Source organism: Amblyraja radiata, chromosome 32 (genome assembly GCF_010909765.2).
Source record: "Amblyraja radiata isolate CabotCenter1 chromosome 32, sAmbRad1.1.pri, whole genome shotgun sequence".
Lineage (NCBI taxonomy): Eukaryota > Metazoa > Chordata > Chondrichthyes > Rajiformes > Rajidae > Amblyraja > Amblyraja radiata.
In genome coordinates this window covers 29,329,950-29,353,297 of record NC_045987.1, presented here as the reverse complement: position 1 = coordinate 29,353,297, position 23,348 = coordinate 29,329,950, and the positions used below count along the sequence as shown (strand labels likewise).

Genomic DNA, 23,348 nt, shown 5'->3' with positions numbered 1-23,348 from the left:
TGTTCTCATCTCATTGATGTAGGTAAGTAAGGTGAAAGTAAATCCAAAGGGTTTCTACAGCTATATTAATAGCAAAAGGATAACGAGGGATAAAATTGGTCCATTGGAGAAACAGAGTGGGCAGCTATCTGCAGAGCCAAAAGAGATGGGGGAGATACTGAACAATTTCTTTTCTTCGGTATTCACCAAGGAGAAGGATATTGAATTATGTGAGGTAAGGGAAACGAGTAGAGTAGTTATGGATACTATGAGTTTCAAAGTAAAAGAAGTACTGACACTTTTGAAAAATATAAAAGTGGATAAGTCTCCAGGTCCTGACAGGATATTCCCTAGGACATTGATGGAAGTTAGTGTAGAAATAGCCGGGGCTATGACAGAAATATTTCAAATGTCATTAGAAACGGGAATAGTCCCCGAGGATTGGCGTACTGCGCATGTTGTTCCATTGTTTAAAAAGGGTTCTAAGAGTAAACCTAGCAATTATAGACCTGTTAGTTTGACTTCAGTGGTGGGCAAATTAATGGAAAAGATACTTAGAGATAATATATATAAGCATCTGGATAAACAGGGTCTGATTAGGAACAGTCAACATGGATTTGTGCCTGGAAGGTCATGTTTGACTAATCTTCTTGAATTTTTTGAAGAGGTTACTAGGGAAATTGACGAGGGTAAAGCAGTGGATGTTGTCTATATGGACTTTAGTAAGGCCTTTGACAAGGTTCCTCATGGAAGGTTGGTTAAGAAGGTTAAACTGTTGGGTATAAATGCAGGAATAGCAAGATGGATTCAGCAGTGGCTGAATGGGAGAAGCCAGAGGGTAATGGTGGATGGCTGTTTGTCGGGTTGGAGGCAGGTGACTAGTGGGGTGCCTCAGGGATCTGTGTTGGGTCCTTTGTTGTTTGTCATGTACATCAATGATCTGGATGAAGGGGTGGTAAATTGGATTAGTAAGTATGCAGATGATACCAAGATAGGGGGTGTTGTGGATAATGGAGAGGATTTCCAAAGTCTACAGAGTGATTTAGGCCATTTGGAAAAATGGGCTGAAAGATGGCAGATGGAGTTTAATGCTGATAAATGTGAGGTGTTACACCTTGGCAGGACAAATCAAAATAGGACGTACATGATAAATGGTAGGGAATTGAAGAATACAGTTGAACAGAGGGATCTGGGAATAACCGTGCATAGTTCCTTGAAGGTGGAATCTCATATAGATAGGGTGGTAAAAAAAGCTTTTGGTATGCTAGCCTTTATAAATCAGAGCATTGAGTATAGAAGCTGGGATGTAATGTTAAAATTGTACAAGGCATTGGTGAGACCAAATCTGGAGTATGGTGTACAATTTTGGTCGCCCAATTATAGGAAGGATGTCAACAAAATAGAGAGAGTACAGAGGAGATTTACTAGAATGTTGCCTGGGTTTCAACAACTAAGTTACAGGGATAGGTTGAATAAGTTAGGTGTTTATTCTCTGGAGCGCAGAAGGTTAAGGGGGGACTTGATAGAGGTCTTTAAAATGATGAGAGGGATAGACAGAGTTGATGCGATCAAGCTTTTCCCTTTGAGAATAGGGAAGATTCAAACAAGAGGACATGATTTCAGAATTAAGGGACAGAAGTTTAGGGGTAACATGAGGGGGAACTTCTTTACTCAGAGAGTGGTAGCGGTGTGGAATGAGCTTCCAGTGGAAGTGGTGGCGGCAGGTTCGTTGGTATCATTTAAAAATAAATTGGATAGGCATATGGATGAGAAGGGAATGGAGGGTTATGGTATGAGTGCAGGCAGGTGGGACTAAGGGAAAAAAGTTGTTCGGCACGGCCTTGTAGGGCCGAGATGGCCTGTTTCCGTGCTGTAAATTGTTATATGGTTATATGGTTATATGGTTAGGTGACAAACAGTAACAGGCCCAGCACCGAAACCTGAGGCACACCACCAGTCACAGGCCTCCAGTTTGAGAAGCAATCTTCCACCATTACCCTCTGTTTCCTTCCATGGAGCCAATTTGTTAACCATTCCGCTATCTCTTCTTGGATCCCATGCGATCTAACCTTCCAGAGCAGCTTACCATGTGGAACCTTGTCGAACACCTTACTGAAGTCTATGTACATAACATCTTCAGCTCTGCCTTAAACAATCTTTTTGATCACGTCTTTAAAAAAATCAGATTTGTGAGACACGACCTCCCACGTACAAAACTATGCTTACTACCCCTAATAAGCCCTGGCCAATCAAAATGCCTGTATATCCTATCCCTCGGAACACTCCCCAGTAACTTACCAACTACAGATATTAAGCTACACCGGCCTGTAGTTCCCAGCATTTTCCATGCAATCCTTCTTGAAAAGAGATACAACATTTGCCACCCTCCAGTCTTCCGGCACTTCTCCTGTATTTAAGGACAATTCATAAATTTCAAACAGGACTCCCGAAATTTAATCTCTGGTTTCGCACAATGTTCTCGGGATTTATCAGATCAGGCCCTGGAAATTTGTCTACCTTCAAACACGACAGTACCTTCAGTACTTCTTCGACAGTAACCCTGACTGCTCTCAAGCCACTTCCAGCGACTGCTCCAAATCAAGAAAGGATAAGAGTGTAAGATCATGTGAAATAGGAACTGGTGTGAGATGGCAGGTGTATACCAAATTAAAAATGTTATATATGAATGCGTGAAGTATAAGAAATAAAGTGGATTATTGAGGTTCAGTTGGTAAGTATGATGTTGTGGGAATTAGGGAGACATGGCTGAAAGAGGATCGGAGCTGGGAACTGAATATTCAGGGGTATACGTCCTATCGAAAAGGTAGGTAGAGGGGGTGGGGTTGCCCTGTTGGTAAGGAATGAAATTCCGTCCCTTGCGAGGGGTGACATAGAATCAGAAGGTGTGGTCATTCTGGATAGAACTAAGAAATTGCAAGGATAAAAAACCTAATGGGAGTTATCTTCAGGCCCCCAAACAGTAGCCTGGAGATAGGGTGCAAGTTGAAAAGAAACGGACAGCTGCAGGACAGGCAGCCGGAGGAGGCGCTGTCCTGAACGGCTGCCTGTCCTGCAGCTGTCCGTTTCTTTTCCCTTCTTTTTTATTATTTTTAGTACGTTGAGTGTGCAGTCAGGGGGCCTAATCTTTTTATGTGTGGGGGGTGGTGGGGGGGAAGGGGGAAACTGTTTTTCAAGTCCCTACCTGGTCGGAGGGGTTGCCTTCCTCCGAGCAGCGACTTCGACCTGTCCTTGCGGCCTACCAGCGGGTCCTGGAGCGACGTTTCCCTGAGGGGACCTGGCCAGAACATCGGCTTTGGCGGCGGCGCAGAACATCGGCTTTGGCGGCGGCGCAGCGCTGGAGCACTGTCGCGGAGCGGGCGATGCCTTTCCTGGGTCGCCGCGCTGGAACTCCAGTATGCTGGGACCGCCGATGGGAACATTGTGGAGCCGCGGTTCTGTGGAGCGGCCAGCTGCGACGCTGAACTTTACATCCCGGAGCATGGGATCTCTCGCCGAGATCGCCAGTGTGCGGAGCTCCGTCCGGTCTGTTGGCTTGGAAGCCGCGGGCTCCGGTGGGAAGGCGGCCGTTCCTGGCACCCCAAGCCGCTGGGGGTTCTCCCGACGCCGGAGCACCATCACCCGGCGAGAACATCGGGCGCCGTGGCGGCGACTGTGGAGGCCTCAATAGGCCCGACTCTGGGTGGACAAGAGGATGGGGACTGGACTTTGTGCCTTCCCCCACAGTGGGAATCACTGTGGGGGGATGTTTTTGTGTTGAACTTCTTTTTGAATGCTATGTTGTATTTTTATTAGTGTGCTGCAAGGACATCAGAATTTCCCCTGAATAAGGGGATTAATAAAGTTTAATCTAATCTATCAGGAGATAATATTAGCATGTAACAAAGGTAATGCTACGGTTATGGGAGATTTCAACATGCAGGTAGACTTGGAAAATCAGATTGGTTCTGGACCCCAAGAAAGGGAGTTTGCCTCCATGATGGATTCTTAAAGCAGCTTGTACTGGAGCCCACCAGGGAGAAGGCAATTCTTGATTTAGTGTTGTGTAATGAACCAGATTTGATAAGAGAACTCAAGGTAAAGGAACCATTAGGAGGTAGTGACTGACCATCATATCTCATATTCTCATATATCATATCATATCTATCTATATACTTTTAAAACTCTGTGTGTGTGTGTGTGTTTGTTTGAGGGCTTATGTCAGATTAGATTTTGAGATTAAATTTTTGGCCTTTGATTCATTGGTCCGCCAAACCCGCAAAAACTCCGAGATTTTTTCCATTTCGTTAGCCATTTCACTTTTACATTCGCAAATCCACTCCTCATTAAATTTCGTCGTTTTTATGGACACATTTTTAATAAGCGTCTTGAGGTAGTACGCAGCGTCTTGACGTCGTATGCAGCATATTGACGGCGTATCCCTAGCGCGTGGCATTGCGCGATGACGTCAGGCCGCCCCCCCCTTGCAACCAGCGTTGCGGGACAGACTCAATGTGTCTGCACTTGGTCTAGTATACTTTTAAAACTCTGTGTGTGTGTGTGTGTGTGTGTGTGTGCATGTGTGTGGGTGTATGTCAGGTGTATGTCACTTTGATTTTGCCTTTGATTCGTTAGTCCACCAAAACCACATGCTAAAACTCCGAGATTTTTAACATTTCGCTACCAATTTTACTTTTACATTCGCATATGCACTCCTCATTAAATTTCCTCATTTTTCTGTACACATTTTTAATAAAATTCTTCCCCCACCCCCCCCCCCCCCTCCCACTCACTCATTTTTTCGCCTCCTGCTGGCCAGTGACCATAACGGCTGCTTCCGCCTGGCTCTCCTCCAAAAACGCCGACATTTTTCCCATTTCGCTACCGACCAACATTTTTCCCATTTCGCTAACGATTTTACTTCCTCCAAAGCCAAAGATCGCCGGCTCCCCCCGTTGCTTTTAGCCTTCCTTGCTGGCTTGCACTGTCCGAAAATCCCACGCGTCAACGGCCTGTCGGCCCGCAGGTGCATTGAGGACGTACGCAGCATCTCAACGGGCGTACGCAGCGTCTTGATGTCGTACGCAGCGTCTTGATGGCGTATGCCTAGCGCGTGCCATTGCGCGATGACATCAGGCTGCCCCCTCCCCTTGTGGGAACAGACCTAAAGGGTCTGCACTTGGTCTAGTAACTATTAAAACTCTCTTCATTAGTTTGTTTGTTTGATGGTCAGTCACATTTCCTCCAAAACCCAACACGGTAACGGAGATTTTTTACATATTCCGGTAGAGATTTACCTCATGAATTCAAAAATCTCCTCATCTGAAAATTTGGTTAATTATTTCCTTATTTTTTTACTAAAATCGTTTTAAAATATAACTAAATCTGAAGCGAGTTGATGACGTCACAATGCCTTTGCTCCTCGCGGCCAGCTGCGCAGACTTTTCAATGCTGGGAGTGAGTGATTATTGCATTTGAGAACCCGCCCTCACTTCTGAAGACATGCCCCCCCAACCCCTCAAACTCCCCTCCCCCTCACGCCCGCTCCTTCTCTGCCCCCCTCACGCTCCCTCTTGCCCCCTCTCTCCCCTTCCCTCTCTGTGCCTCTGTGTCCCTCTCTCTTCCTCTCTGTCCCCCTCTCTGCCTCAGTGTCCCTCTGTGTGCCTCTGTCCATCTGTGTCCCTCTCTGTGTGCCTCTCTGTCCCTCTCTGTGCCCTCTCTGTGTCTCTCGCTGCGTCCCTCTCTCCCCCTCTCCCCACTACCTACCTCCGAACCTCATCTCTCCCCCCCCCCCCTTCCCCGTAACCGAGTATTGAGGGGAGGGACCCAACAGGTCCCCCTTGGTCTAGTAAAATTATACATTTTAATCTGTAATTTGAGAGGGAGAAGAAAAAATCGGAAGTGTCAGTTGAACAAAGGGGACTATGTTGGCATGAGGGAGGAGATGGCTAAAGTTGAATGGAAAGAGACCCTAGCAATGGCAGGTGTTTCTGGGAATAATCCAGAAGATGCAGGATCATTTCATTCCAAATAGGAAGAAAGATTCTAAGGGGAGAAAGAAGCGACCGTGGATGACCAGGGAAGTCAAGGCCAGTATAAAAATAAAAGAGAAGATGTATAACATAGCAATGATGAGCGGGAAGCCAGAGGATTGGGAAACGTTTAAAGATCAGCAGAAGGTAACTCAAACGGCAATATGGGGAGAAAAGATGAAGTATGAAGATAAGCTGGCCAAGAATATAAAGGAGGAGAGTAAAAGCTTCTTTAGGTATGTGAAGAGGTAAAAGTTAGTTAAGACAAATGTGGGTCTGAAATATGAATACTGAAACAGGTGAATTTATTATGGGGAACAAGGAAATGGCAGACGAGTTGAACAGGTGCTTTGGATTTGTCTTCACTAAGGAAGACACAAGCAATCTCCCAGATTTAATCGGGGACAGAGGACCTTGGGTGACAGAGGAACTGAAGGAAATTCACATTAATCATAAAATGGTGTTGGGTAGATAGATGGGACTGATGGCCGATAAATCTCCTGGGCCTGATGGTCTGCATCCCAGGGTACAGAAGGGGATGGTTCTAGAAATCGTGGACGCATTGGTGATCACTTTCCAATGTTCAATAAAATTCTGGATCAGTTCGTGTGGATTGGAGGGCAGCTAATGTTATCCCACTTTTCAAGAAAGGAGGGAGAGAGAAAGCAGGGAATTATAGACCTGTTATCCTGACATTGGTGGTGAGGAAGATGCTGGAGTCGATTTTCAAAGATGTAATTGCTGCACATTTGGATAGCAGTAACAGGAGCTGTCCAAGTCGGCATGGATTTTCAAAGGGGAAATTATGCTTGACTAATTTTCTAGAATTTTTTGAGGATCTAACAAGTAAAATGGACAAGGGAGAGCCAGTGGATGTAGTGTACCTGGACTTTCAGAAAGCCTTTGATAAGTTCCCACACAATAGATTAGTGGGCTAAGTTAGAGCACATGTAAGGTGTTGACATGGATAGGAAATTGGTTGGCAGACAGGAAACAAAGAGTAGGGATTAACGGGTCACTTTCAGAATGGCAGGCAGTGATTATGGGGTACCTACGGCAAGGCTCGGTGCTGGGACCGCAGCTATTTACAATATACATCAATGATTTAGATGAAAGGATTACAAGTACCATTAACAAATTTGCAGATGACACAAAGCTGGGTGGCAGTGAGAACTGTGAAGAGGATGCTATGAGGATGCAGTGACTTGGACAGGTTGGGTGAGTGAACAGATGCATGGCAGATGCAGTATAATGTGGATAAATGTGACGTTATCCACTTTGGAGGCGAGAACAGTAAGGCAGATTATTAAATGAATGGTGTCAGGTTAGGAAAAGGGGAAATACAACAAGAGCCGGGTGTCCTACTAGATTAGTCACTGAAAGTAAGCATATACGTACAGTAGGCGGTGACGAAAGCTAATGGCATGTTAACATAGAAAATAGGTGTAGGAGGAGGCTATTTGGCCCTTCGAGCCAGCAACGCCATTCATTGAGATCATGACTGATCATCACAATCAGCAACCCATGCCTGCCTTCTCCCCATATCCCTTGATTCCGCTGGCCCCTAGAGCTCTATCTAACTCTCTTTTAAATTCATCCAGTGAATTGGCCTCCACTGCCTTCTGTGGCAGAAAACTCCACAAATTCACAACTCTCTGGGTGAAAAAGTTTTTTTCTCATCTCAGTTGTAAATGGCCTCCCCTTTAATTTTAGACTGTGGCCCCTGGTTCTGGCCTCCCCCAACATTGGGAACATTTTTCCTGCATCTAGCTTGTCCAGTCCTTTTACAATTTTATACATTTCTGGAAGATCCCTCTCATCTTTCTAAACTCCAGTGAATACAAGCCCAGTCTTTCCAATCTTTCCTCATATGACAGTCCAGGGATAAACCTTGTCAACCTACGCTGCACTGCCTCAATAGCAAGGATGTCCTTCCTCAAATTAGAAGACCAAAACTACACAGACGTTGTCTCACCAGTGCCCTGTACAACTGCAGAGGGATCTCGTTACTCCTATTCTCAAATACTCTCATTATGGCCAACATGCCATTACGTTTCTTCACTGCCTGCTGTACCTGCATGTCTACTTTCAGTGACTGGTGTACAAGGACACCCAGGTCTCGCCGCACCTCCCTTTTTCCGAATCTGACACCATTGAGATAATAATCTACCTCCTTGTTCTTGCCGCCAAAGTGGATAACCTCACATTTATCTACATTAAATTGCATCTCTCATGCATCTGCCCACTCGCCCAACCTGCAACCTCCTTGCATCCTTCTCGCAGTTCACATTGCCACCCAGCTTTGTGTCATCTGCAAATATGCTAGTTACTTTTAATTCCATTATCTAAATCATTGGCCACGAGGGGCGCCGCATGATGGCAGCCTCTGCCTGTAGTCTGTCTGTTTTTCCATCTTTTTAAATTTTTTAGCCTGTTTTAAAAGTATGTTGTGGAGGTTTCTTTAGTATTTCTATGTGGGGAAGGGGGGTAGGGTAAGGGGGAAACCGTCACTTCCCAGTCACTTCCTGGCGTGGATGCGACTATTCTCCGAGTCGCGTCCAAGCCCCCCCTCCTCGCGGTCTACCAACTGGATTGGCGCGGCCTTTCCTGCCGGAGACCGGCCAAAGCTTCAGCGGCGGCGCAACACTGGATTCACCACGGAGCGGGCGATGCCTTACCTGGGTCGCCATTGGAAGCTCTGGTGTAGGGCCTGCTGCTTCAACATCGCTGAGCTGTGGTTTGTAGAGCATCCAGCGTGGGCTGCGCTGACATCAACATCGCGGAGTCCTGGGATCCCTTTGCCGAGGGCCGCCAGCGTGAATCTCCGCCCAGCTCGGCCTATGGACCTAGTGAGCCGCAGACTCTGGTAGGAAGTGGCCGATTTGGATTTGGATGTCCAAGTCGCTGAGGATGTTCTCCCATTCCAACGTCGGTGTTCCATCATCCCGGCGAGAGGGCCTGAACATTGGGCATCCCGTAGCGGCGAGTGCGGGGGGCTTCGGGAGGCCCCGACCATGGGTGAACATCAATCAAACATAAAAGAGGAGGCTGACTGAACTTTGGGTCTTCCCTCACAGTGGGAAACTTTGATTCCGCTGTGTAGGGGATGTTTATATTAAAGTCTATTGTGTTCTGTTCTTCTCTTTTTTTTCGTATGGCTCTTTGGGGACCCCAAATTTCACTGTACCAATTGGTGCATGTGACAATAAAGGTGCCCCCTCCCTCTCTCCCCCCCTCCCTCTCTCTCCCCTCCCTCTCCTCTCTCTCTCTATCTCTCTCCCCCGCTCCCCCCCTCCCTCTCTCCCCCTCCCTCTCCTCTCTCTCTCTCCCTTCCCTCTCTCCCTCCCTCTCTCCCCCTCTCTCTCTCCCCCTCTCTCTCCCTCTCTCTCTCCCCTCCTCTCTCTCTCCATCTCACCCCTGCCCCTCCCTCCCCTCCCTTCCCCTGCCCCACTCTCTCCCCCCTTGCCCCCTCACCCCTACACTCTCTTCCGCCCCTCTCTCCTTCTCCACTCCCCTCCTCCTACACTCCCCTCCTCCAACCCGCCTCTCCCCTCCTCCAACCACCCCTCCCCTATACCCCCTCCCTTCCTACCCTCTCTTTCCCCACCTCTCTCCCCACTCCCTCCTCTCTCTCCCCTTATCTCTCCCCTTATCTCTCCCCCTATCTCCTCTCTCCCCACCTCCTCTCCCCTCCACTCTCTTCCCCCTTCTCTCTCTCTCTCCCTGCCCCTCTCTCTCCGCTCCTCTCTCTCCCCCCTGTCTCCCCCCTTCCCCCTGCACTCCCTCTCCCCCTCCTCTTCACCTCTCTCCTCCCTCCCCTCTCCCCACTCCATCTCCCCCTACCCCCCTCATCTCCCTCCCCCTCCCCCCCCGTGTGTGTGGTAGGTGGTTAGTGTGAGTGTGAAGCCGCAGGCCCGCCCCCCGCATCCGCATGTTGAGGTGATGGGACCCAGCGGTCTCCCCCTCCCTCCGCTCTCCCCACCCCGTCTCCCCCTACCCCCCTCTCACCCCCCATCTACCCCATCCCCCACCTGTGTGTGTGGGGGTTGGTTATTGTGCGTGTGAAGCCGCAGCACTCACCCCCCCCGCCGCAAAACCGCGCGTTGGGAGAACAGACCCAGCGGATCTGCACTTGGTCTAGTTTATATTTAAAACTCTCATGTTGGTTCCTACAGGTTCTATTTCGCAAATATTCATTTTATGCGTTTGTGAATCTCCTCTGAAATGTGCAAAATCAGAACAATTTTTGTTCTCGTCAGTTCTGATGCAGTCTCGTACAGCTGGAATGTCCTTATCCAGTCCTTATAATTCTTGACCAAGTTCCCTGGCTTGAGTCCAGTTATACTTTTCTTTAGTTTATTTCTCTAACATCATGTGATGTCTTCTGTAAGATCATTGTAACTAGCACAATGAATACACGTCGGACATCTTGTAAGAAGGATTTAATCTGCTCAACCTAGGAACTTCTAGAAGGTCACCTGACCTCAGTCACGAGGCACAGGCACATTTGTCAGCTTCTGCTTTTGGCATCAAGGGGCGCTGGCATTTATATTACATATACATCGCAAAGTGGGACCCGTTGGGCCCCGCACCCTCAACGCGCGGGTGTGGGGTAGGGGGGCTGCGGCGTCATACACACACACTAACCATCCCCACGCACATGCACTAATACCCCCTTGATATTATATTAATATTATTAATTAGCTCCTTTTCCCGCATCCCCGCCCTATCCATCAACGCATAGCCCCAACTGCGCAGACACGGCTATAGAGGGAGAGGGAGGGGGGTAGAGAGGGAGGGGGGCTAGAGAGCGAGTGGTGGTAGAGGGAGGGGGAAGAGAGGGATGGGGAGCAGAGAGGGAGGGGGGCCAGAGTGGGAGGGGGCAGAGAAGATGGCGGGGTAGCGATGAGGGTGGGTAGAGAGGGAGGGAAGTAGAGAGGGAAAAGGGGTAGAGGGGGGCGAGGTAGAGAGGTAGGGGTTAGGGTAGAGAGGGAGGTGGAGCGTGTAGAGAGGGGGGGGGGGGTAGAGAGGTAGGGGGAGGGGGTAGAGTGGGATGGGGAGGGGGTTGAGTGGGAGGAGGAGGGGGTAGGGCCATTCCCGTCAGATCCCAGCATTCCCCTCCTCTCTCAGCAGTGGGCATTATAAAAACATCCAATTGAACTTGCCCTGCGTGTTGCAATAGCAATTCGTCCTCCCCCTGTGAGGTGAAAAGTTCAGAATGTTCCTGTTGCGCAACATTGTATCGAAGTGTGGTAGAAGCTGGCAGGAATGATTTTAACAGTAAACATCTTGTGAAAGTTGCAATTTTTAAAGCTTTAATCGCGAATTACTTGAAATATAGGAAGAAGTCTTCAGTGAAGCTGATCACTGCTAGCCGATCCATTGTGAGCACATCAGTTGAAGCTGAGCATTTTATATTCAAAGTCGTTTAATTTTTTTACCTTTTTTCAGTAAAAAGTCGAGAATAAGTCGAGAAATAAAGCATAACATTTTCAGTGAATGTGTTCGGGGAAAATGTCAATCAGAATATGTAAAAATATGATCGTTACCACTTAATGTATTTGCGAAGATATAAAGCCAACCACATATACACAAACATTTACACACACATATACATACAAACAAACAAGATCAGCCTTTTAATAAGTACTCGACTAAGGACCTTCGGGTGCCATGTTCACATCCCCGCCCTATCGGCCCGCTGGTCCCCCCACACAAAATTCCACCTCTCCACCAATCCAATATTGGCGGCCAGGGAGGGGGGGGGGTCTTTCTGGAGCGCTGGCATGGGTGTTGTTGGACGAAGGGACTGGTTTCCAGAGGACTAGTACGGACATTGTGGGCTGAATAGATTCATGGGCTGGCAGCTCAGTCACTCAGGCCTGGCAGCACAAGCACTCAGGCCTGGCAGCTCAGTCACTCAGGGCTGGTGGGCTAGCAGCCCAGTCACTCAGTGCTGGTGGGTTGGCAGCTCAGTCACTCAGGCCTGGTGAGCTGGCAGCTCAATCACTCAGGGCTGGCAGCTCAGTCACTCAGGGCTGCTGGGCTGGCAGCTCAGTCACTCAGGGCTGATGGGCTGGCAGCTCAGTGATTCTGGGCAGGTGGGTTGGCAGCTCAGTCACTCAGGCCTGGTGGGCTGGCAGCTCAATACCTCAGGGCTGGCAGCTCAGTCACTCAGGGATGTTGGGCTGGCAGCTCAGAACAGCCAGAAATTCTGCCCAAAACAGGTTGCAGACTGAGAGAGAAGGGGAAGAGGGTGGAGAATCAATTTTAGATATTTTTCATCTTCTTTTACAGATCACAGCAATGAAGGAGGAAAGTCTATCCTTGTGTGGCTCACATGGGGAGCCAATGAAGAGAGGGAGAAAAATACTGGTGTGAGGTTTAATACTTACAGGGGGAATACTTACCGATGGGCCGTAAGGACTCCTCCTGGGCTAGTACAGGCCTGATAGGCTGAAAGGACTGTTTTTTAAAAAAAAGAGTGAAATCTCATGAAGGGCACTATTTCTGGAATTTTCCTGGTCCGGCAGGGGCCTTTTGGACCAAAATGCTCCTCCTGGGCTAATACGGGCATTTTGGGCAAAAGGGACTGGCTTCTGGGCTAATAGGGGCCTTGTGGACCGAAATGAGTGGTTTCAGGTAGGCCAAAGGTGGTCTGGCAGTTGACTCACTTACAGCTGGTGGGCTGGCAGTTGTGTGGGACTTCCGGATTGAGCGGAAACTTTGAACCAAACACAGTGCAGGGCCAACAGTCCAATCCACTCCATTTCATTCCAAGTCAAGTCAAGTACAGTGAGTGCTGGGCCAACAATCCAATCCATTCCATTCCATTTCAAGTCAAGTCAAGTCAAGCACAGTGAGTGCAGGGTAAACAGTGCAATCCATTGTGGGCTATCAAATCATGTATTGCAAGCACATTGCAGGGGTAACAAATCATTTATTGCAAACACATTAAGGGGTAACAAATCATCATTTATTGCAAGCACATTGGGTGGTAACAACCCATTTATTGCAAATCCCCGGGTGCGGGGGTGGTGGGCTGCGGCGTTGCACACACACGCTATCCCCCCCACCGATATTATATTAATATTATTAATTAGCTCTTTTTCCCTCAGCCCCTGCCGTATCCACCCACGCATAGCCCCCAACTGCGCAAGAGGGAAGGGTGAAGAGAGGGAAAGAGGGGCATAGGGGGGCGGGTAGAGAGGTAGGGGTAGGGGTCGAGAGGGAGAGGGAAGGTGTAGAAAGGGAGGGGGTAGAGTGGGAGGGGAGGGGTAGAGAGGGAGGGGGTAGAGAAGGAGGCGGAGTGTTGGTTGCCTTTTTATGGCAGCGGGGTGAGGTGTGAATAACCCGGGGTAGAGTGTGAATAATCCGGGGATGGAGTGTGAATAACCCTGGGTTCGAGGGTGTTTGCTGCCTTTTTGAGCCGGGGTAGCCTATGCTTCTCTGCACAGTCTGTGGTGTGGGGAAGAAGCGGCAAGCCCAGATCGTGGGTGGGGGAAGGGGGGTAGAGAGGGAGGGGAGAGGGGTCGAAGGGACGGGGATGGCTTGAGAGAGAGGGTAGAGAGGGAGGAGGAGGGGGTAGAGTGGGAGGGAATAGATAGGTATGTTGCAAAGCCTACCTGAAGCGTCGTTGAAAATCTGTCGCTGCAAGTGTGCGCGATTTTGGCGCCGTTTAGAGGGGGCGGGTTTAAAACGCGATTTTCTCTAAACTGTTCCAATCGAAAATGTTCAGCCTAGTTAATTATTAACGAAAAATCGCTGAAAGACCCCGTCGCAAAAGCTATTATTAGGTTTAAAGGCCTTGAATAATAGTTATAGTAGTTTAAAAATCAATCTCTAAACCCGCGACCGCCAGCAACCGCAGGGTCTCATAAAGCAAATAGCAGAAGTTAGGTTGTATATTTTTACATTAAAAAGGGCTTCTAAAGATCCCTTTATACAAAGTTTAATATTGCGAGTAGCTCAATTTGGGCCCATTATATCGCGCAGTATTTTTCTCGGCATTTGGGGGCACAAATCTACCGCAATGTGAACGTTCTAAACCAGCGCGTTCCACAGGGACCCACTGGAAAGCTGATTTAAATGGGCATTTATTTACAACAATTAAACACTAAATTCCTTCCATTTGGCCTATAAATTAATGTAAATGAGATTTAAAAATCATGTTTTATTGTGAATTATTTGTGAATATTATTTGGACATTTAGGCTATTTAAAAATGTTAATCATTTATTAAGAAATGGATAGATGTTTAGATCTAGTAATTGAAGTCTGAAATTAGCTACAATTAGGTAACTAACTAATTATATGCTTTAATTTCAGGTCATCCAAGTAAGATTATTTTATATTTGTTTCAGAATGCTTCAATCTATGATAACTGAAAATTTCATTCAGTTCTCTTAATTTTTAAGAAAGTTATGGGCTTTTGACTGTTCACGATCACAGCTTTTTTGTTATGTCCATAGAAAATCAATAGGGAACAAGATGCTCATTTCCCAGTATGAAAATGGCCATAACTTTTTAAATACTTGAGATATGAAAGTGAATTAGGTGTCAAATTAAACTTATTTTTATGCTTTATCTGATGGGATAAATTACAGACTTGATTTTTAAAATCTCAAAATTTTGTAACATTGCTAGAATAGACAGTAAGGGGGAGGGGGTTAAGTGGGAGGGGGGTGTTGGCTGCCCTTTGTGGCAGCGGGATGGAGGGGAGGGTGCGGGGGGGGGGTGAATAGCCCTGGGGGGGGGGGTGAATGACCCTGGGGGTAGTGTCAATAACCCGGGGGATGGGGAGGGTGAAAAACCCTGGGGATGTGAATAACCCGGCGGGGGGGGGGGGGGGGGGGTGTGTGAATAACCAGGGGGCAACCCCAGCTCAACTCGGCAGCAGCTACCCAGGTCATAGAGCAACGCCAGGGCCTGGAACTCAGCCTGGTTCTCGTACTCATCCCATCCCTGGCTCTAGACTGCCGCCGTCAGTTAGGCCGCAGCAGTCTCCAGTCCAGGGCCCGACTTCATCTCCGGGCTCGACCTTTGTTCCATCGGCGGCGCCTTTAGCGGTTGTGCGGCGGGTGTGAATAACCCAGGTGGAGGGGAGAGAGTGAATAACCTGTGGGGGGGGGGGTGAATAACCCGAGGGGTGTGAATTTCACTGGGGGGGGGGGTGAATAACCCGAGGGGTGTGAATTTCACTGGGGGGGGGGGGTGAATAACCCGAGGGGTGTGAATTTCACTCGGGAGGGGTGAATAACCCGAGGGGTGTGAATTTCACTCGGGGGGGGGGGGGGGGGAATAACCCGAGTGGTGTGAATTTCACTCGAAGCCAGTGGAGGATTCTGTGTGTGAGACGCTCCCAGCCGGGCCATTGGGACGTCATAAGTGAAAGCTGGTCGTTTTAAATTCAAAGTCTTTTGATGTTTTTAAACTTCTTACTTACTTTTAATCAGTAATAATTCGAGAAATAAATGTTCAGTTAGGGTGATGCATGTTCATACATGTTCAGTTATGATGATGTCTGCCCAGAGGGGGAAATGTGAATCAGAATATGTAAACATGTTATTGTTACCGCGTAGTGTTTTTGCGAAGTAATAAAGTCAACCAGATATATACACACATATACACACGTACAAGATCCGAGTTTTAAGAAGTAAATGATATGATGATAGATAGATAAGTATAACATAGACTGTTGCAATTGCATGGAAAACACAGAAATAAAAGTACAACGGCCTCTGCGAGCTTGGTTGGGAACCCGTGAATTCATCACGAGCATATAGGGTGGTGGAGGGTTTGAAAATGAAGTTGTTAATATCATTGACGCCTTGACCTGGCGAATTCACATTAACGTCCAAAGACGGAACACCAACACCTGAGGGGGTTTTGGGTAAGGATGTTCACATGCCGCCAACGGCTCTTACCAACTCCAATAGATACACCACAGAACACACCCCATGTACACAAATCACAGAATGGGTTGCGAGCATTTGTGTCCTAATCTACAAAAAAATCGTAGATAATTGTGAATGATCTCCCCTCGGGCAGAACATACAGAAACTTTAAAACAGGTTCAACAGATTATTCGACCAACAGCTCATTCCCCGCTTATCAGACTATATCCGCGACAATATTATATAAAATATTCGTCACGCCTTTTTGACTGTGCCCACGATATCAGTCATCATCAAGGAACGGGGATGGGCACATTTTTGAGGAAGCGCTGGTCTGTGGAAAAGCCTGCGAATACTGTCTGTACTAAGAGACAGTCCTTTATGTGAGATGGGTCGGGACGACGAGCGGATCAAGTTGCTTTTGACTTTTGCTACTGGGGTCATAGAATGCGCCGGCTTTGCGGGTGTGCTCTACGGCTGGCCTTCCCTGGTCTTCGTGCTGAAGAATGAAGACTACTTCGCTGACCTGTGCAACTCCAGCGACCCTGGGCCGAGGAATGTCACCGGTGAGTGTCCGCAGTTGGGGGATGGTGCAGAGGAGAGCGAAGATCAGTGGCCAAGGGACGGAGGAAAATGTTTTACTCAACACCATGAAGGGAGGGGACGCTCTCTCCCCTCTATGTATCTCTTCCTCCCTACATCTTCGACCTCTCCGAGTCCCTCTGCGTCCCTCACCCTTCTTCTTCACTCTCCTACACTCCCTCTCTACTTTTTACACCCCCTGTCAGCTTCTCTCTGAACCGATCCCCCTCCCCCACTCTCCATCCCGCCTATTTGTTTCTTTTTCGCTGTCGGTAAACTCTCTATACACCTCTATCCGTCGTTATCTATGAAACTCACTCTTTCCCCTTCGCTATTTCGCCCTCCCCGTCACCCTCTCACCCCCTATCTCTCCGCTCTCCTTCTCACTTCTTCCTCCCCTCTCTCTCACTATCCTGTGTCTCCATTTCTCAATCCCCATGACCATCTGCTTCCTCCCTATAGACCTTTTCCTCTCAACCTCTCCTTCCGCCCTTCTCGTTACCTAAGCGAACTCGCAATAACGCACAACACAAAGAAGGACAAAGGGAAGAGGAAAAGAGAGAGAAAGCAGAGACGGAGAGCGGGAAGAGAGGAGAGAGGAGAGAGAGAGATGAGAGAGAGGAGAGAGAGGAGAGAGAGAGAGAGATGAGCGAGAGAGCGAGAACGAGAGAGAGAGAGGAGAGAGAGACGAGAGGAGAGAGAGAGAAGAGAGGAGAGACGAGAGATGACTGAGAGGAGCGAGAGAGCGGAGAGAAGAGAGAGAGAGAGAGAGAGAGATGGAGAGAAGAGAGTCTGAGAGCGGAGATATGCGGAGGAGAGAGAGAGAGAGAGAGCGAGCAGCGAGAGATAGAGGAGAGAGATGCGAGAGAGATAGAGCGCTATATTCGCTCTCTCTCTATGAGCTCTGCTAGATATCTATCGTAGCTCTCTCCTCTCTCTTCTCTCTCTCTCTCTCTCTCTTCCCCCCCCCCCCCCCCCCGCCCTCTCAGGCAGGAACGGGGCACTCATTTTGGATGATTAGCCATGATCACAATGAATGGCTGTGCTGGCTTGGAGGGCCTACTCCCGCACCTATTGTCTGTCTGTCTGTCTATCTGTCCCTCTCTCTATATCTATATCTCTCTGTCTACTCCAGTCTCACCTGCCTGCATTTGGGCAATACTCTTGTAAACCTGACGTGTACCTCTCTAAATGTTCCCAAAACGTTACGATAATACTCTCAAATACCTGCTCGGGCGGTTCGTTCCATACACCAAGCACACTTTGTGTGAAAATGTTACCCCATAGATTCCTATTAAATCTTCCCTCCCTTACCTTAAACCTATGCCCTCTGATTCTGGATTCCCCTACACTAGGCAAGAGATGCTGTGCGTCTCCCCGATCAATTCCTCTCATAAATTGGTATATCTCTTTTACATTACTCCTGCTCCTATCGCGCTCCAAAGAATGCTATCATAGCTTGCTCAAACTCCACCTATAGCTCAGGACCTCGAGTCTTGGCACCATGCTCTTAAATCTTCTCTGCGCCATTTCCAGTTTCGCAACATTCTACCTATAACATGGTGCCCAAAACTGAACATAATACTCTAAATGTGGCCTCACCAACATCTTGATTTCAGGATTAAAGGACAAAAGTTTAGGGGTAACATAAGGGGGAACTTCTTTACTCAGAGAGTGGTAGCTGTGTGGAATGAGCTTCCAGTGGAAGTGGTGGAGGCAGGTTCGATGTTATCATTTAAAAATAAATTGGATAGGTATATGGACGGGAAAGGAATGGAGGGTTATGGTCTGAGTGCATGAAGATAGGACCAGGTGAGAGTAAGTGTTCGGCATAGACTAGAAGGGCCGAGATGGCCTGTTTCCGTGCTGTAATTGTTATATGGTTATACAACTGCAATTTGACTACTCAAATTCTATACTCAATGTTCTAACTGATGAAGGCCAATATGCCAAAAACCTTTTTGACCACCCAATCTACATATGATGCCACACGCAAGGAACAGTAGACCCGTCTTAATCATCTGCTCTACAACACCCCCCCAAAGCCCTACTGTGTAGGTTCTGCCCATGTCATTGCTGCCAACATGCAAACCTCACCCTTCTCTGTATTAAGCTCTATCAGCCATTCCTCAGCTCACCTGCAATTCTTGACAACCATCTTCACTATCTACAATACGACCCACTCGTGTCATCTGCAAGCATGTACATTTCCATCCAAATCATTGATATAGATCTCAAACAGCAATGAGCTCAGCACGTAACCCCGAGGCACACCATTAGTCAGAGGTTTCCAGTCTGCAAAGCACCCTTTCACCATCACCCTCTGCTTCCTTCCATGAAGTTAATTTTCTATCCACTCAAGTTATGTCCTTGAATCCCATGAGATCTAACCTTCCAGAGCAGTCGGCCATGCGGAACGTTGTCGAATGCCTTAGTAAAATCCATGTATACTATGTGTACAGCTCTGTCTTCATCGACCTTTATGGTCACGACCTCAAAAAACGTAATCAGATTGGTGAAAACCCGTATCCATCTCAGTCGCTCACTCCCCCCGTCTTCCTCCCTTAGTTGGATGCGTTCAGCAGGACGAGCGCTTCGCTCTCATCTTCACCATTGGTGATTTTGTCCTGAAGTTGGGGACTGTGGCCAGCGGCTTCCTGCTCGACTCTTACGGCATCATGGCGACCCGTTTCCTAGGCATGTAAGTCCATCGAGTGTGGCGCGAAGGGTGGTGCTTGCGTGGCGGGCAGAGGCAGCGGGAGATGAGCGGGCTCTATCTCTACGGCAGACGTACTCAGTGAATTGCCATCTGCCATTGTTATTGGAGGTGGTTTATAATTCTCATGTGTACCGGGATACAGCGAAACGCAGTGTTTGTGTGCTATCCATGCAAATCATACTATACATCCAGCTACAGGTTGTTCAACAGGCGAAAAGGAACAGTGAGTCAAGAGTGCCGAAACTATTTAAGCGCCGGAACAAACCTCCTGAGGACGCGAGGGCGTGAACTACAGAATGTGGTTGGGCTGCCAAGGCCCTTATTCCTTTCATGGCAGGAGGCTGAGGGATAGCCTTATAAATGTGTACAACATCACGATTGGAATGTTTAGGGTAAACGCAGTCTTTGTTTCCAGGTTTAGGTTTAGGTTTATGGTTGTCACCCAGTTTATGCAACGACCGATCAGAAACCTGATAACGGAGCTGAAGCTGCTCGTGATTCTGATGGTGCGCGATTATCAGCTTCTGTACCTTCTACAAGACGGAGGTGGGGGAAATAATAAGTGACCGGGTTAGGAGAGGACTTTGCTAATGTTGGCTGCTGTCTCAAAGTCTGCTCTGTGTCATAACTGGGCTACACAGTTTCACAATAATGAACTTGTAGGCATAGTCTCAGGTGAGAGGGGAAAAACGTAACGGGAAAATGAGGGCAGATTGGTCCACACAGAGGGTGGCCAGTGTATGGAACGAGATGCCAGAGGAAGTGGTTGAGGCAGATACTATTATAGCATTTAAAAGACAATTGGACGGGTCCGTGGATGTAAACGGTTTAGAGGGATGTGGACAATTGGGACTCCCTTCAACGGGGTATTTTGGTTGGGCAGATTGACCTGCTTCCGTGCTGTGCGATCCTGTGACCAGAAATGGACCATATGCGGGTTATTGGGAGTAGGTCACATGGTCATGATGGTCAGAATGGGCCGAATGGCCTGTTTTCGTGCTTCACAACTGTGTGATTATATGAGTACATAATATACGGTTCTAATTACATGGAAATAATTGGGAAAAAAATCATATTGAAATTTTGGAAGGGAACATTATCCCCCACAACCAAAATGTGGGCAACAGAGATGATGGAGACGTTACATCTGGAAAGAATTAGATTTGTCCTATTGGACAAGTATAATTCTTTTGAACAGATATGGTCTCCATATATACAGTATTTAGAGAAGTAGCTGTTCTTGGCAACACAGCTCGGCGTGCACCCTGCGGGATTTGGTGAGAATAATTCATTTTTATATTGGAATTAACATATATGTCTTTATTGATACTATCACTTGTAGTAGTGTTATTAACAATACATATTGTGTTTTTTCATTTTTTTTTTTTTTTTTTTTTTTCGTTTCTCTTTTCTTTCTTATATATAATCAAATTATTATTTAATCACTCTCTTAATGATTTATAACTGTTCTATTCTTTTTCTATCATTATTTCTAAAAAAATAGTAGATAAGTATTACTAGTGTTTTACTTAATGCAAATTGAATTAATTTGATAATCACAGATTTTTAAAAAAACTGCAAGGGCCCCCGCGAGATCGGTTGGGAACCTGGGAATTCATCGCGAGCATATGGGATGGCGGAGTGTTGGAAAATCAACGTGTTAATATCATTGACGACTTGCCCAACTGCATTCACATTGACGTCCAGAGACAGCCCACCCCAACACTTCTATTTGATAACGAGGTTTCGGTTAAAGATGTTCAACATGTCGCCAACGGCTATTACCAATTCGAGCAGATACACCACAGAAAGCATGCTATTGGCACTACTCACAGGTTGGCTTGCGAGCAATTTCCCTTCAAACTGCAAAATAACGCAGAGTATTGTGGATGTAGCTCAGTTCATTACACAGAGCAGATGCGCCACCACTGATTCCATCTGCAGTTCACACTGCCTCGGTTAAAGATTTAAAAAGCAGATGCAGGAAAAATGTTCCCAATGTTGGGCGAGTCCAGGACCAAGAGCCACAATCTTAGAATAAAGGGGAGGCTATTTAAGACTGAGGTGAGAAAAACCTTTTTCACCCAGAGAGTTGTGAATTTGTGGAGTTCCCTGCCACAGAGGGTAGTGGAGGCCAAATCACTGGATGGATTTAAGAGAGAGTAAGATAGAGCTCTCAGTGGATTCAATGGATATGGGGAGGAAGCAGGCACGGGTTATTGATTGGGGACGATTAGCAATGATCACAATGGATAGCGTCAATATTAACGCCACGTTCTCAACTTCACCAATCATACTAATTATGAAGTTCTGTAGGTGCTGAAACCGCACCCCTGCTGGGAATATCCTCTGTAGCTGCAGCACCACATTCTGAAATGTATTTATTTCCTCTATTACACCTCCTTTTATATTGATGCATGGTAGAATTTGCCGAGATAACACGCATAACAAAGATTGCCACTGTACTTCGGTACGCGTGATAAAAATACACCAATACCAATAAATAGGACAAATGCTCAACACGACCACGTGGGCCGAGCAGCCGGTTCCCGCCCTGTACTCTGCCATGTTCCGTTTTTGAAAGGCAAATTGGTTATCAGTCTGTTCCGAATGTCCTGGCCTTGGGAATGGGAACGTGGAAGTCTAGATCTTTTGCATAGGAATCGATGGTGACGAATGTGATGGGAGTGAGTTAAAACTGGCATGTAACAAAGGTAATGCCACTGTGGTGATGGGGTATTTCAATATGCAGGTAGACAGGGAAAATCAAGTTGGTTCAGGACCCCAATAAAGAGAGTTTGTAAAATGCCTCCAAGATAGATTCTTAGAGCAGCTTGTAATGGAGCCGACCAGAGAAAAGGCAATTCTGGAAATAGTGATGTCCAATGAACCAGATATGATAAGAGAACTAGAGGTGAAGGAACCGCTTGGAGGTAGTGGTCATAATATGATTAGTTTTAATCTGCCATTTGAGAAGGAGAACGTAAAATCAGAAGTGTCAGTGATGCAGTTGAACAAAGGGGACTATGAAGGCATGAGAGGGGAGCTGGCCAAGGTAGACTGGAAAAGGATCCTAGCAGAAATGACAGTGGAACAGCAATGGCAGGAATTTCTGGGCATAATCCGGAAGATGCAGGATCATTTCATTCCAAAATGGAAGAAAGAATCTGAGGGGAGTAGGAGGCAACCGTGGCTGACAAGAGAAGTTAGGGATAGAATAAAACTAAAAGAAAAGATGTATAACACAGCAAAGAGTAGCCGGAAGCCAGAGGATTGGGAAACATTTATAGGAAAACAGAAGGAAACAAAACGGCCAATATGGGCTGAAAAGATGATGTACGAAGGGAAGCTGGCCAGGAATATAAAGAAGGACAGTAAAAGCTTCTTTAGATATGTTAAGGGAAAAAGAGTAACAAAGTCAAATGTGGATCCCTTGAAGGCAGACACGGGTGAAATTATTATGGGCAACAAGGAAATGGCAGAGCAGCTGGATAGGTACTTCGGATCTGTCTTCACTAAGGAAGACACAAACAATCTCCCAGATGTACTGGAGTACAGAGGATCTAAGGGGGTAGAGGAACTGAAAGAAATTTTCATTAGGCGAGAAATAGTATAGGGTAGGCTAATGGGACTGAAGGATGATAAATCCCCTGGGCCAGATGGTCTGCATCCCAGGGTCTTCAGGGAGGTGGCTCTAGAAATAGTGGACGCATTGGTGATCATTTTCCAATGTTCAATAGATTCAGGATCAGTTCCTGTGGATTGGAGGATAGCTAATGTTATCCTACTTTTCAAGAAAGAAGCGAGAGAGAAAACGAGGAATTACAGACCAGTTAGGCTGACCGGTGATGGGGAAGACCGGAAGCAAAGAGTAGGAGTGAACGGGTCCTTTTCAGAATGACAGACAATGGCGAGTGGAGTGCCGCAAGGCACGGTGTTGGGGCCGTAGCTGTTTTCCATATATATTAATGATTTGGAAGAGGGAATTTGGAGCAACACTAGCAAGTTTGTGGATGACACAAAGCTGGGTGGCAGTGTGAACTGTGAAGAGGATGTTAGGAGGTTGCAGGGTGACCATGGACAGGTTGAGTGAGTGGGCAGATGCGTGGCAGATGCAGTATAATATAGATAAATGTGAGGTTAT

At 47.2% G+C, this 23,348-nt stretch overlaps 1 protein-coding gene across 1 annotated transcript in view; it reads left to right on the top strand.

The window, feature by feature from the left end:
- The first annotated feature begins 16,156 nt into the window (after positions 1-16,156).
- LOC116991090 (solute carrier family 43 member 3-like) overlaps positions 16,157-23,348 on the top strand; it is a 79,484-nt gene continuing 72,292 nt past the window's right edge. Inside the window, 2 exon segments of the mRNA XM_033049443.1 lie at positions 16,157-16,469; positions 19,054-19,186. Of these exon segments, the coding sequence (XP_032905334.1) occupies positions 16,292-16,469; positions 19,054-19,186 (311 nt within the window). The 5' untranslated portion in view covers positions 16,157-16,291.